Below are 15496 nucleotides of genomic sequence, written 5' to 3'. Positions count from 1 at the left end.
GTAGCAGAGGGGGGGCATGGGGGAACCTTGGTGGTTTAATTATAAGCAAATTTATGGAGGAAAGTACTTCTTTCCTCCTAATGCAGCCTTCCTAATGCAGCCCAAGATGCTGTTGGATTTCCTTGGGTGCATGTTGGCTCGTGGTCAGCTTGGTGGCCCCCAGGATCCCAAGATCCTTCTCTGCAGAACTGCTTTCCAGCTGGTGGGTCCCTAGGTGGTACTGGTGCCTGGGGTTATTCCTACCCAGATGCAGGATTTTGCATTTTCCTTGTTGAATTTCATAAGATCTCCTCAGCCCAATTCTCCAGCCTGTCTGGATCCTCCTGAATGGCAACACAACCCTCTAGAGTACCAGCAGCTCCTCTCAGTTGTGTTTCATCTGTGAACTTGCTGAGGGTGCACTCTGTCCCAGTGTCAAGGCCATTAATGCAGAATATTGGCACTCGTAATGACCCCTAGGGTACACTGCTAGAGACTTGCCTCTGACTGGGCTTTGTGCTGCTGATCACTGTTCCCTTGGTCCCAGACATTTAGGCAGTTTTAAATCCATGTCAGTGTTTGCTTAGCTAGCTTGTCTATAAGGATATTATGGCACACAGATGCTTCCAAGTATCTTGGATGAATTTTTCTTATCTTAACAGCACAGGTTTTCAAATACATTTGAGCACCTTAAGCTACGTGTGAGTATTGAATAGCATTTTAAATGCAGCTAGGTAGACTAAGGACCCTTGATTTTTCAGACTGTGTTTAGTATCAACTTCTGTAAAACTGAACTGAGTCTGTTTTGTAATGCTGTACAATTCATTGTGGCAATCAGCTTACTTCTTGAATGTATAGGTCATTATGTAATGGCATCCCTGAAAGTCTGCATGGCCAGACTTATAGTTGTAAGAGCACTGTTCCAGTGTTATCCTCACTTTGGAAATTCTAGGAAGTACTTTCCTCCATAAATTTGCTTATAATTAAACCACCAAGGTTCCCCCATGCCCCCCCTCTGCTACCAAAACCTTGCCATGCAAACCCAATACACTATGTTTCCTCAAAAACATAACTAGACACTATTTTAATTAAAATTAGCAAATATGTCTAAAAGTGATAGACTCCACACTCCACAAATGATCAGTTCTGGCAACAGTTTTTTATGATTTATCTCCAAATGTTTGTGGATTGTCTGGGCTGTCATTTCAAAATGTGTTAACTAACTCATGTTAATTGACAGTTACTCTGCGTGGGTTAAATAGAAGCTGTTAGTCTATAAACTGACTACCTCCTGGATCTGATTTTTAAATCTCAGGAAGACACAAAGCAGGATACCTGATAATCCAGAATAAAGACAAACTGTACACATACTATATACATACATAACAGTAAATTCCACCATGGCCTAACAGTGATTTCTTTAAGGTCTTGTATTCTGAGCAACTTTCTTGATGCTGGCAGGCTTGTTAGGCCCCTTACAAATTTTTCTTAACACACTGGCAAAAACTCACAACACGAGGTGCCCATGTCAGTGCTGTTCCTCCTTGTGTAAACTTAATTTCACTCAGTTGACTGTTGCTGATGAAATCATAGATACGCACTGACCCTGTGTGGAAAGGAGACAGTAAGAATTTATTTCTTGTAATGTCACTTACATTTTAAAATTTATGGAGAAATGTCTATTTATTTAAAGCTGGATAGATAGTTATTAATTTTTCTCTTTCAATATCAAATGCTCATCTGGAAAGATGTGACTGATGGTTACAGAGTACCACAGCTAGCATGGTGCTCATGAACAAAACATAAGCTTTCTTCACTCTTTAACTTACAGTCTCTCAAGAGTTGGCAGGGCTGAGGGTTGTAATGAGAAGTCACATGCTGATCACCGTGTGTAATTTTCAAGTAATCACAAAACTGTGTCATATTGTAAGGAAAATCTGTACTGACAACATAGGAAAAGATGATACACTACTACTTGGAATTGCCTAAGGAGGAAAATATTTAAATGGATGAAAATGGGAGATCGTCCAAAGAAAAGCCAATTTCACCAGAGGTGAAATGAACAGATTCGTAGACACACATATTGGTCTGCATAAAATTCCATTCCAGCTGGCATATATCCTGTCATTTGCTCAACTGGTAGGAGTCTGTCTTCAGGCTAGAAGAGCACGTACATTGTATAACACAGACAAATGACAAGATGCTGCTGACAAGAATTGAGTTAAAGACCTTGTAGCATTTTCTGAGAAGTGTAAATGACATTGTTAATGTTCTGGTCAGTGGTTTTTCTTTCAAAGCATGATAAAGCTAACTGTGAGAGGCCTAAATTGCAATATTTATATAAGTTAAATAAATATGTCTGTAATTACATGTTAGCTGTTGTTGAGAGCATGATAGCTATTGCATTTTCTAAGAAAGCCACAAATATTCACAATGACTTACACAATGCTAGAGATGTATGTAATTCCTTACAAAACAAAAATTCCAGTACTTATCGATCCAGAGCCTTGAATACAAGTGCTGTTATTCAAACCAAATGTCTCATCTTTTCAGCTGTTCCTTCAGAATGAACAGAATTTACAAAGCTCCCCATTAAAAACTTCTCTCATTAAAATCCCAGGCTTGTAAGATGAAGCAGCCTTCATGCACTATTTCAAAACATTAATCACAGAATCACACAGAATCACAGAATGTTAGGGATTGGAAGGGACCTCTAAAGATCATCTATGATTTGTCATAATTATTAAAGAACTGATTCCAAGAATAACAACTGTCTATAAAGTGACTTTTGACTTTTCAAGAGCAAATACACAACTTCAGTTTAAACCAGAATAGTTCCAAACCAAGCATCATTGCTCTTCAAAAACAATAATCACAGTGGTATGAGAGGAAAGGAATAGTGTACTTACGGTCAAGAGCAGTGGTAGCCAGCAGGTATGTAACGGGAGAGACGCTCATGGATTCAATTCTTCCAGAGTGAAAGGTACACAGGCACTCTGGATCACGGGTCTGCAGTGAAAACAGAGAAACAGAAATTCTGCTGCATTCTGAAGCTGCATTTATAAGGGATTACCAGCCATACCTACAGTGAATCTGAAAAATCTAGACAGGGACTCTGTGTGTGAACAAAATTTGGCATGCATGAGGTACCTATGTACAATTCTGCTTTTTTTTTTTAAAATTAAATTTTCATAAGAAAATCATGAGCAAAATTAACATAGGAACATAATGTTCATTTAAAATCCCATCATTTTCTATGTGAAAATAAAGGGGAATGCCTTTCATTAAGTGGTTTCAGGCTTGGAATTTATATTTTTAACAAAGAGCTGTTGGTCTGAAGGCAAAGAAAATGCTCTCAAGCCTAGCATTTATGCTGCCTGGGAAATAATTTCATCATTCAAGGAATTCTAGGTTTTGCTATACTATAAAAATAAATGTAAAAAAATGTAAGCTTTGTACATTTTTTATTTACCATAAAATTCTTGGAACATAATTTTACCTCTTGCCATAGAACTTTATTCCACCCAAAGGGATTGTTCCCATTTACTTTAATATGTTCAGGAACAAAAACTAAATGCTCTCATTTTAACTATGCCATCTATTTCTCCACCAAAAACATCTCCAGCAGTAATACTAGTAACCAGTAGGATAAAACATGTGAAGTGCATTTCATGTTCTCCTTGTTTTTCCTGGTTCTTTATGTCATTTAGAGAGAGCTGTAAGGATTGTTTCAAACAACTAACTAGATAGGATATAGCCATACTGCTTCGACTCATTTCCTGCATCCATGAAACTTTTATTATCAGTTTATGAGAATAAAACTCCTTTAAGATAACTTGAATTTGGCAGCCAAAATTTCAGGAATCAAAAATCAAATTACCTTTGATAATCATGCACAAGCATTATAATTAATAACATTATGAAAATAAATTTTAAGAAAAAAAATCTGTTTCAATGCTAAAATTTTCAACTGCACAACTTCATAAAATACAAACTTAATTGCAGATTCATCCAGTATAGTTAAAGGAATTTATTGCAAAGGAATTGAAGAAATTAGTAGAAAGAAAAAGAAAGCAAACTTACTATATTTGAAAAAGACAAATCCAGCTTCCAGATTGCTCCATTGGTGTCCTGAATAAGAAAAAACAAAACATGTAATTTGAATATTTTCAAACTCAATTTGGAAATAAAACTGCCCACATTGACTCCTTAAAAATTCCTTAATGATTATCATTGTGAAACTGAAATGACTGAATGTAATGTAGTTGGTCCTATCAGTCATAGAATCATAGAATCACAGAATGGTTTGGATTGGAAGGGACCTTAAAGATCATCTAGTTCCAACCCCCCTGCCATCAGCAGGGACACCTTCCACTAGACCAGGTTGCTCAAAGCCTCATCCAGCCTGGCCTTGAACACTTCCAGGGAGGGGGCATCCACAACTTCCTTGGGCAACCTATCCATCAGTTCAAGATAACAGAACTTGGACAGTACCTTTTGATATTCTATTCCTACACAGTTCTGGCTCTGAAAGGCAGAGTCTCACATGTTACTATACACTAAAATATAGCATGAAATGGAATGGAATAGTTCATTTTGGAGGGACACAGAATGATCATCTAGTCCAAGTGCCTAACCACTTCAGGGCTGAACAAAAGTTAAAGCACGTTATTTAGGGCATTGTCTAAATGCCTCTTAAACACTCACAGGCTTGGGGCATCAACCACCTCTCTAGGAAGCCTGTTCCAGTGTTTGAAAGAAGACAATTATATACATAGTAAGAAGATTTTATATCTATCCAGAAGAAGACTGGATTCTACCAAAAAGAAATGTACTTATTTGTAATGGACTCCTGCTGTTACTTAACATGACCTCCCTCATTCTGTGTTTCACCACAGAAATATATGTACTTGAGTGTATCTTACCTGAGCAAACCAAACAGGCTGTTCACCATCAAGAATTTTTGACATGAAACTCAGACTGACATTCTTGCCAACATGAAGTTCATTCATAGGCTCCACCTCTAGTAACCCTGTGTCATCCACAGAATCAGCAGCATCTATTGTCTCAAAGTTCCACACCTTCATGACGTTGCAAGGATTAAAAAAAAGGGGAGGTTTTATAAGGCCAGGTTATGTTTTCATATATGATTAATATGGAAATTGTAAATGATAAGAAACCAGGGGAGTGTAGATTCTACAGGCAGAGTATGAAAACGTCACACCTGCCTTGCTGTTTTGAATATAACCTACAACAGTGGCAATCAGTACCTATTATCTGATACACTTGGGTGCAATGCAAAGTAGAGATAAAAGTTCTCTGTGCAATTCTGAAACAACAGTAGTTTAAATTCAGCTCTGGCACTAGCAGAGCTATACATGGCAGCCTCAGAACTATAGAAAGCAAATGATACCTGCCTGCTCTCAGCAGTGCTCATACTGAGGCAGCACAGAAGAAACAATGGGAAATCTAACACATCCACATTCTGCTCTGTGGGAAAAGGACAAGACATCACTTGGCATCCTTATAACCAAGTGAATTTTCCTAATGGGATAATATCAATTTATAAAACACAACAACAAAACAAAACAAAAACAACACAGGGTGTTTGAAGCCCTCCAATTTCTGTTGATTATGTGGGTCTTACACATCAGCAGAAGACACATCTTGTCTTCCCTTAAAGAGCAGGCAAACAAGATTACAAAACCATTGATAATTGACATGTGAGATCAGAAACTAGTGATATGAATAAAGAAAAAATTTTGACCTTAATTTATAGAATTATATGTCAACTTCAGGATGTCTTTTAATTGTTCCTCTATTTCAGCACATGTATCTCTAAGATACTAGTTAATTTCTATGTCATTTTAACATTAATAAGCTGAGCATTCAAATAATCAGAAAATTAACTCCAAATATTGCCAAGGTTTAGCCTTCAAAATAACACCAAATGTATTATATTAACAGGCCTACAAATTGTAAAGATTAACCAGAACTACACATAGAAAAACATTTGTTAGAATGCAGATGAGAACAAAACCTTTAGAGAATCACTGAAAATTATTTTTATTTATTAGAGTAAAAGGTGATTTATTTACTGCTATTAAATAGAGGATGTTGTACGAACACTATCTGATTCGAATGTATACGCTGTGGAGATGTGCTTGTTTGTTCTAAAAGTTCATTCTGATTCTGTTTGTTCTAAAAGTTCATCCTCAGAAAGCAACGGCACTGGAAAATTGCCTCCATAAATAAGCTCTGATAAAGAAAATATGTAACATTTACCTGCTGACCACAAATTTGCACACCTAAAGGCAGAGCAGAAGAAAAACTCACCCGAATGAAGCCATCTTTTCCAACTGTGAGAAGTTTTTCTTCATCCAGAATTAACTGGTTGACAGGGCCTCTGTGACAGGGCTTTTGTCCAGCTCGACAGAGCTCTACCTTAATAAGGCCCCCTTCCCAAAGCAGCAAGTTGCCCCACTCAGTCCCTGAGATAACCTTCAATGCAAATGGAGAGAAGCATATAAGAAGCACCTGCACTTAACCATGAAGAAATACTGGCAAGAATCTGGTTAACATTTGTAGCTCCCTTCAATGCAAGCATCAAATTCACAGCAATGTACAGATATTTGTAAGAGAAGGCGTAAAAGGCGAGAAGATTCAACTTTTTAGCAGTGTGACATCATTTATATGCACTGAAATACTTAAAGATTAGGGCTAAGAGTCTTTGTACTTCTTTACAATAAGGTTTTCACTACCCCATTAAAGAAGCTTCAGCTCTAAGCCAACAGAGATCTTTTGTCTGGGAATTACAATACTAACCGAACTTTTCAATTATTACGAAGCAAGCCAGGTTTTTGACACATGAATGTCAATATTAGCTTCTCAGAGCAGTGCATTGAGGGTCTAATTCAAATCACTTTGAAGCAAATAGTTACCCTCCAACTTGCTCAGTAGACTTTATATCAAAACCTGAGAGGGAATATAAAATCAATTAAACTTTTTCTTACTTACCTTCCCATCAGGCAGCTCCACATAACCTACAATGTCAGTCACTGCTGTTTTTCCAAACCTGCCCAAAGCTCCTTGTAACTTGAGACCAGTGAATGTGAGAGCCATCTTCCAGAACCTGAGTATAGAAAAAACATGCTCTCTCATACAAGATCTCCTAAATACACTCTTGAGCTCCTCTCAGACATTGTAATAATTTTATAGGGATGCCTCTGAGGTAAGGGCTGTTCATTCATTATTCTTTTTCATGGGAGAACTTGGGGTTTTCATTTTAAAATGAGCTTGACTATAAAATCTCACTGAGACAAAGATTTTATCCTAGATCTTCAAGCTATTTCTATTTGATCATTATATTTTAAGCAGTATAAAAAATAACTTTAAATTATTTCTTTACAGAAAAATTAACATCTACTGCAATTAAAGATGGTCCACTGTGTGTGCAGGAGACATTAAAGACAGGTGTTGGAAATTGGAATTTGAGACCACATTTAGATGACAGGTCATGTCTATCACGTTATAAAAGCAACGTCAGGGTTTATTTGTAGTATTTTAGCTCAAAAGAAAGTTTATAAGAGATTGTGTTTTGTCAGGTTTCCAAAGCATTGTATTCTAAAGCACATTCATTCTGGGTTTAAATAAGGCATTTGCTATTTCAGACCCTCCTTGCAATCGAACTGTAGAGCAAATCTCAGATTTTGATCTGATTCCTCTCTTAAAATTCAAAGAAATTTTAGATGTGTTATAACTTTAAAGGTGTCATTTCTGTTACAATAGCATCCAACTCATATCTTAAATCTCTGCTGTATTAACAATGAACATTGGAAGAACACAAAGGTAATCTCTGTCCCAAAGAGCTTAAAGTTATGGTTTATTTTTTATTATAAAAGGATCCATGAAGATATCAGAGAAGAGAGTGTACAGGAGCATATATTTTGTAAGGCTTCCTTGCAGGAAGCCTTCCTTTTGGTGGTATCAGAGGGTTTCTGATCCATGACTTGGCAACCAGTTCTAATGGCTGCCCAAACAGCAGATGAGTTCAAGAAATCGAAGGCAGAAAGCCCAGAAGGCATATATGCTATGTTACCAGCTAGAAGACATGTATATATAAATATTTTTTATTAATTCTCCCTTGTGCCTGCTGAAGTAACAAGAATGAAGCCAGTAGCACTGACATTCAACCTCCAGCATCATCCTTTTTGTGCAGCAAAGGTGTTAAAAAACTTGGCTGACTGGTTGAAAGAATTGAACTTTCTTATTTTTGTAACTGTTATGGCCAGGTAAAATAGCATTCCTCATTGGTCTGTGTTTGCTAATGAGACATTCCTGTTAGTCATCTTCTACATATTATGACTTTAGAGGTGATATGTGTTAACCCTAATCAGTAAACCTACCTGATGTGTCCTGATCCAGATGTAGTTAGTTGCTCTTCATTATCAGCAGAAAATGTGACCTTGTAAACGTCCTGTGAAAAAGCTTTTGACCTCAACATAATCTTTTCTTGTTTCCAGTCCCAGATACTCAGCATGTAGTCAGGGCTGCTCCCAACACTGGCCAGCAAAGTGCCAGCATTGTTGAAATCACCAAAAACATAGGCTTCCTCTGCTCCACCTGAAGAAACATACAAGCCCCAATACACAAAGAGGAAGAAACAATAGGAAAATCTACTTAGAAGGAGCTCAACGTTCACTGCAATTATTTTTTTCACTAGGTAATAGCTCTCAGTTGGCTATTTCTACTAAATAAAAGTTTCCTCACATACAATAATGAAAAAGCTTGAAACCAGAGTTTTCTATTCTGCTGTGAAGGACCAAAAGGTTGTATTTCCTTCTAAACTTTTAAAGTGACCCACTACTCCACCTTCTGGCATCTATAAACACTGGCCCATTTGTGTAAAATGAAAATAGAACTTTTTACACTACCTCGCAGTATTCTGTAGGGTTTCAGTGAAGGATAATCGTAGATGATGAGGTTTGGCTTCTTTCCTTTTTCTCCTACTGCAAAGTACTGCTTAGTAGGGTGTGCCTTGAAAAAGCAAAAGTCCCATTGGATGCTGTAATGACACCTTTGTCTCTGTCCTAGTTACTGAGTTATTGTATTTACTCACTCATTAGTAAAAAGGTACTGCCATAAATACTAGGTTGCATTTGCCTGTGCGCTTATTCTGAACAACTGCCAACCTATTGCTCAATACCAGAATGAAGCTGCTGTGCACACAAAATGGTGTATTGCACATATAAGGCAGAACCACGACAAACTGTGAAATAATTTGCTTTATTATGCATTCTTTTACTATTCCTACCTCTCTTAACCCACTAGCTGATCTTTCCATAAGAAACATTTGTGTCAGCAGCCATCTACTTCAGCAGATAGCTGCAGAAAAGCCATCCTAAATGACATTGTTCTGAAGACAAAGACATGCCATGATTCCCCAGAAAAGGCTGCTTATGATGGAGCAGAACAGTCTGAGGCTGGCATTCTGAAAGCCTTGCTCATGTGGAATACAACTGAGAGACAGCAGAGCCCTTCACGGGGTAAAGGTGCTTCAAACCCAGAGGAAGCATTTGAGAGTCCAAACTCTCAGTACAAGCTTATTAGAGTGAAACCAGATACTTTTTCTCTTCATTTATCTAGGAACTTGATTTTGTAAATTTTAACTGCAGGCAAAACACCATACTACTATCAGCTGTGACTAGGAGAGATGAGTGTTCAAAAAGAAAAAGTTGATTTGAGCTAAAATATTTAAATCAGAATGTAACAGTTCTAAAAATTAATCCCAATTGGCACCTGTCAGTCCTTTAAGGTACCTCAGCCTGGGACTTAGGTATGCAGGTATTTGTCCTCTGACAATTATGTTGATGGGCTGAGTAGCCCACGCTGCATGGTCCACACATGTCCCAAATCAATACCATACTTTCTTACATATATGCATGTGCAGCTGTAGAAATCTCCTATCAGGCAACCAAGTGAACATTTTGCTTCTAGAAAGTGACCAACATCCTAAAGCACAAAACAAAACCCATACCGTGATAAAACCAATTCCACCACCACTGCTGCTCCGGAGATAACGCTGAGATTTAGTTTTCAGGTTCAGAATCACCACTTGGTTGCCTGCTATATACATCACTGTTTGGCTATCCATCAGCAGCAGGTTTACACTTCTGATGCAGTCATATCCAAAAGAATGTCTGAGAACAGTTCAATAAGGAAAAGATTTGACATTGGCTTTTTAGAAAAGTTTACTGAAAGTGGATAGAAACACTTAAACCAAAACTGAAATGGGAATACTGAATCTGGTGACTAAAAGCCTGATGGTAGGAGATAGTTTTGTTCAATATACAGTGAAGGTAAAACATATCAAGCCTCTATAATTGAGGGGAAGGCACAAGTGAAGACCTTCTCCAGTTCATGTTCCATCCTTTCATCTCCACTACAGAGCACTCCTCTTGTCTCTGCTGGATCCTTTGGGGCTGCAAGGAATTCATATTTTATCAGTGTTCTCTTTTCAAACAAAATGTAAGAGATGAGCATCAGATTACTAGGCACTGTTCTACAGACAAGACAGCAAACCAAGGAAGTGTTCAAACTCACTTGTTAAATCTTTACAGGCAAATGGAGAGAAGGGAAAATCCAGTCTTCAGAGAAAACCACCAGCACCTGTGAAAGTCACGTCTCATATCCTACTTGACCATACCTAGCAAAGGACTTATTGTAGCTCTTAATTGATGGACATCACTTTCTTCATTCTAACAGTTTAGCTCTTCTAAGCACTAGGCTACAAATCTACCTGGTTTCTTCTCCACTTCTCCCGTAGCAGTTCTGTGAGGAAGCATGTGGTACACAGATGCTCTTCTCCTGCCATCCCTTCAGCTTCTTGGGGAACATCAGGGTAGCTACACAGAAAGGGAGAGCTTTGCAGGGGATATTCTTACACTAGTCTTCTTCTTGGTCACATTAACTTGGCCATGACCTAGTTCTATAAGAGTACTCATAACAGTAAGAATTTTGCCCAGTAAGAAATGTTAATGAGATCCAGACAATGTTTAAGATTAAATTCACCCAGAACCATAACTGGTCAGCATTCCTATCTGTGTCTTAACCAAAGGTATCTCACTAATGCCACATAGGCTACTCCAAATTAGACAAGTACAATTTCAAGAACATATATTAAATATCCTTAGCTTTAAATTCGCACAGCTTCAACAGAAAGGATACTTAAGAGTAAGAAGGTTAGTTGGTATCCCAGAGTCTTCAGTGACAAATGGCCGGGAATATATATCTTCATAGTCATAGAAGAAAGTTTCTGAGATTTTCTTTTCTACTTCCTTAGGCCTTTGTTGTGCCTCCAAGGGTACTTTGCTATTATCTTGCTCTTCTAAATCGCTTTCTGCATCTCAGAAGGGGAACATAAAGGAAATTTATATTCACCATAAATTTTAGGCTCCTTGCTGATATTTGCACCTAACTGCAAAAGGGAAGGCTTCACACATTCCTTGCCTCCTTCCACAGAGTAATAGGCACTCCATAGCTCAAAACAGACCTACCATGTCCTAGTAACAACCTGTCCTGGAATGGTCTGTAACAAGCACTCCCTCAGGCTTTTAAAAGTTTTACTGTGAATATTCAAAACTGAAGAATTTAAAGAAGAAAAATTTTGAGAGTGTTTTAAAAACATTGATTTTAAAACTCGAGACCTACCAAAGTAATTCAGTTCATCTTTGCTTGGTGCTTAGGTCTCAGCTTTAGAAACCAAATAAAGTTTAAGGTGTCTCTTTTCAGTAGCTATTGAACACACACTAGATAAAACAATTGGTAAAACACATACAACGGAGCACCACAAGACACTGTTGTTCTCAAAAAGGCATACTGCTAATGCGTGACCCAGTGTAGCTCTTCGCTGGGCTGCAATGCAGAACACTGTCAGCTTTACTTCCAACTAGTCATAAGCACTTGTTAAAAGTACTTTTCAGTTTGATACCTCAGATCAAATTCCCATTACCTATTTTGTAAGCTTTTCACCCTGTCTTGATTGTTTTCTCTCCTAGGTGTTCTATGAAAAACAACCAACAAAGGGGACAGAGACCAGACATGGGAAAGGGCAAAATGAAGTATGTGAGGTAAGCCATCTGACAAGGAGAAGAGAAACTCAGTCACTGTAACTTGATGGCACTGGTCTGAGATGTTGTTCTTAAGAATAACTGTGAAAAAATGAAAATTAGAAAGTAGTGGGATTTTTAAGGTTGTGCCAACACCTCCTCAGTGGAAAACTACTCACCAATGCTCTCAGTGTCTGATCCCACTTCCAGCACTTCCTCCTCCTGTTCCTCTGCAGTTGGTGATTCCCTTGGAAGACTAGTTTTGCTTTCTGCTGCAAAGGACAATTGGGATTACTCTCTTGGGTATGAATTCCTTTGACTAATTTGCTCATACATGCCATGTTAAATAAATACGTAGTTCTGCAGTAGTAAAAGAAATCCCTTCTGCCCAACAATGGACTTCTTGCTATTTAGCACTAAGTGTAGGGAGAAGTTTGCTTTCAGAAACACATATTTTAAAACTTAGGGAAAGGAAAAAAACATATCCTATAATAGGGAAAAAGTATAATAACAAGATCAAACAAATGCCAAAAGTAATGTGCCAATATAACCATCAAAAATTCTTCTAAAGTTCCACAGGAAACTCACTAGTGGATTTTGCTACCCATGCTACCTAGACGTAGTGTGTTAGATGACATGCAGAACATCTGAAATGGACACTGGACAGGCATTTCAATATGAAAAAGGTGTTAAAAAGAGAAATACAGGTCTCTGACTGAAAGTGACTGGCAGAGTTAACAAACTGATTGCAGTACCAGCTACAGAAACAGGTCTAAGAAGCAAAAATCTTCAGGGGAGAGACTTTGTGGGCTGAGAGACAGCAGGAACTGCAGACACAGTGGTCAGCCCAGAACTTCACTGGAAGCAGTTATCTTTGACCAGAGTCAAAATGAAATTGGGCCACCCCAAGAGCAGCAAATGAAGATGAACATGCACTAGTAAGGAAGGGATGAGCAGTGGGAGAAGCCAGAAGCTACTGCAGGTTCATTACTGAAGTCCCCATATAACAGCAGGAAATACTGATGGACACCACTGTGATCTGTCTGTGCACCTTCTGCGGGCCTCTCATCGGCTCCTTCCTGTTCCCTTGGAAAAGATGGCATGTCCTCTTTGCCTGGTGGTGCTGAAGAGGAACTTGTCGTATTTTTGCCTTCATCTGCCATTTAGACCATTTTCATTTCCTCTCAAATGTTTTGAGATTCCAAAAGGTAATATTTGTGTTCTGCCTGTACACTACAAATATAGATAACCCAAAGACATGTCCTGATTTGTAGGGTGAATTCATTGGTTCATGTTCCAGCTCTGTGTACATTGCTATAGAAAGAATAAATATTGTGTAACAGGGGAAGCTGAATGCAGATTTACATCTTTTGGGCTTTTCTTTAATATACTGGGGGGGAAATTTATTTTTGAGACAAGGCTTTTCCTCTACCTTTCTGGTGGACTTCATAAAAATATCAGGAGATAGACATTCTAAGACCATCTGTTATATTGAATGGAGAAGCAGGGGAGATGAATCTTTAAGAAAAAAGGGACTTTCTTCAAAACATTCTATATTCATGGAAAGTGAATTAATAAAATTAACACAATTTAAAAAAACCCTTAAACAGCTTAACTAACAACCTCCAGCAATTTTTCAGCTTTCAGACTATTGTTTTCAGACTGATATAATTTCAGTAGTTACCACTGTTCTTGGGACTTGGAAAGATCCAATTTTTTTCATACAAAACCCAAACACATTAATTATTTATATAAATGTTTCTGAAAGAAGCAAAAAAGCACAAGCATTACTCTTATTCTACATTTTTTCTGCCTTCTGATTTCAAACATGGTCTCCATTTCCAAAGAAAACACCTTAAAACAAACATTGGAGTAATTTTATACAAATGCTACAGCTATAAAATACTGTAATAAATAAAAAAAATCAGAAGTTGAATGTAAATACACTTAAATATTCAGAATAAAAAATATAGGCAGGATGCAAATGAATCACTTTTTATGTCTAAGTGTGACTCTGATACCAAGAAAAAGTCCCTAAAAATGCATTTCCTGTTTCTGGCTTTGGGTCATATTCCACTTGGGAAAAGAACTTTTGAGCCATTTCAGACTTTTCAGGCATTTCAGGAAAGGCAAAATGTCCAAACATAACACCATCCACCAGAAAGACAATGAGGGCAAAGAAATATTGTAGACGTATCATTCATGACATTATATAGTCAACCTGCCCTACTCAATTTTCACCCAAAGGTTCCGAGTCTCTGTCAGAGTCTGACTTTTCAGCATAATTTCATTTAAGAATTAAAATGAGCTTTTACCCCTCAGGAGTGCTGAGAAAAACTTGAAAACAGACATGCAGAAAGTTTTAAATTCAGAAAACAAATCAAAAGAAAACAATTGCAATATATCCCAATATATTTTAATGAAATTCATGAGTTTTTAATAAGGTAACGGAACTGGTTATCACTGAAGTTGAAGAAATAGTTACAGACTAGTTGCATAAATGTATATTGCAGTATTCAGAGACCTGAATTTTAATTCCAGACCTAGTAATGACGTGTACAATTTGTATCAGGCATTTCACCTCTGGCTGTCTCAGTTATCTCTTGTGAAAAATGAGATAATAATACTTACCCATCTTAGCAAAGTGTTTTGATATCCATAGAGAGAAGTGCCATAAAATTTCAAATTATTGCAACTAATTAGCAATCATTTATCTTCTAAAAATTAAGACTATCATAGTTTTCATTATAAATTAATTCCTATCTGGAAAATGCTTTAGGCTGAAAGAGGGTATGAACATTTCCACCCGATTGCATTGATATCTGGGTTCTAGTTCAAGAAAGCTGTTGCAGTGTTCATTGTGCATATTACTGTGATGGCCTTCAAGCACTGCACCAAAACATATTTCGAATTTAAAGACTCAGAGGAGGCTCAAGAAGGGAACACATCTACTTTGGTTGTAGATTTTGGGTTTCATGGGTTGACTGATCCAGAAAACCTTTGCATAAGTTCACTGTGACAAAGGTACGCTCCTCTCTGAATGCTGATTTTCTTCTCCTGTGTCTTTTTTTGGGTTTTTTTGAGACAGTCTTCCTAAATAAGGCAGAATTAAGGCTTTTGATACTGAAAACTGAGATAGTGGCACGTAGAGTTTCACCATTTAGCTTTCTAAGAACTCACTCAGAAGTGACTTCAGGTTTTCTTTGTTTCAGTGGCCAGTACTATAAGCTGTGAATTTCAGCAAAGCTCCATTTTCTTTCAAATTGCCCTTCCCTTAGGTAAGTTCTCAAAAGCCACAGCTCAACTCAGAATGGAGAAATGTGTTCATTCAGGAACATTCTTTCAGTTATTTCAAAACTAAGATGTTTCTTGGCAATTTTGCTGCCACACAGAAGCCATTTACATAGCAG

The 15496-nt window shown here is 37.6% G+C and overlaps 1 protein-coding gene across 1 annotated transcript in view; it reads right to left on the bottom strand.

The window, feature by feature from the left end:
* CFAP44 (cilia and flagella associated protein 44) overlaps window positions 1–13249 on the bottom strand; it is a 40752-nt gene extending 27503 nt beyond the window's left edge. Inside the window, exons 1-12 of the mRNA XM_029084069.1 lie at window positions 13110–13249; window positions 12262–12357; window positions 11206–11373; window positions 10016–10178; window positions 8913–9015; window positions 8385–8601; window positions 6997–7111; window positions 6316–6480; window positions 4905–5060; window positions 4063–4110; window positions 2889–2988; window positions 1491–1585 (exon numbers count right to left, since the gene is read on the bottom strand). Of these exons, the coding sequence (XP_028939902.1) occupies window positions 1491–1585; window positions 2889–2988; window positions 4063–4110; window positions 4905–5060; window positions 6316–6480; window positions 6997–7111; window positions 8385–8601; window positions 8913–9015; window positions 10016–10178; window positions 11206–11373; window positions 12262–12357; window positions 13110–13249 (1566 nt within the window). The remainder of the gene's footprint in view (window positions 1–1490; window positions 1586–2888; window positions 2989–4062; window positions 4111–4904; window positions 5061–6315; window positions 6481–6996; window positions 7112–8384; window positions 8602–8912; window positions 9016–10015; window positions 10179–11205; window positions 11374–12261; window positions 12358–13109) is intronic.
* Between the last annotated feature and the right edge of the window lie 2247 nt (window positions 13250–15496).

Source organism: Antrostomus carolinensis, unplaced genomic scaffold (assembly GCF_000700745.2).
Source record: "Antrostomus carolinensis isolate BGI_N321 unplaced genomic scaffold, ASM70074v2 scaffold31043, whole genome shotgun sequence".
NCBI classification, from domain to species: Eukaryota; Metazoa; Chordata; class Aves; order Caprimulgiformes; family Caprimulgidae; genus Antrostomus; species Antrostomus carolinensis.
The sequence above is the reverse complement of the archived record's forward strand: the minus strand, read 5'-3'. Positions and strand labels throughout refer to the sequence as shown.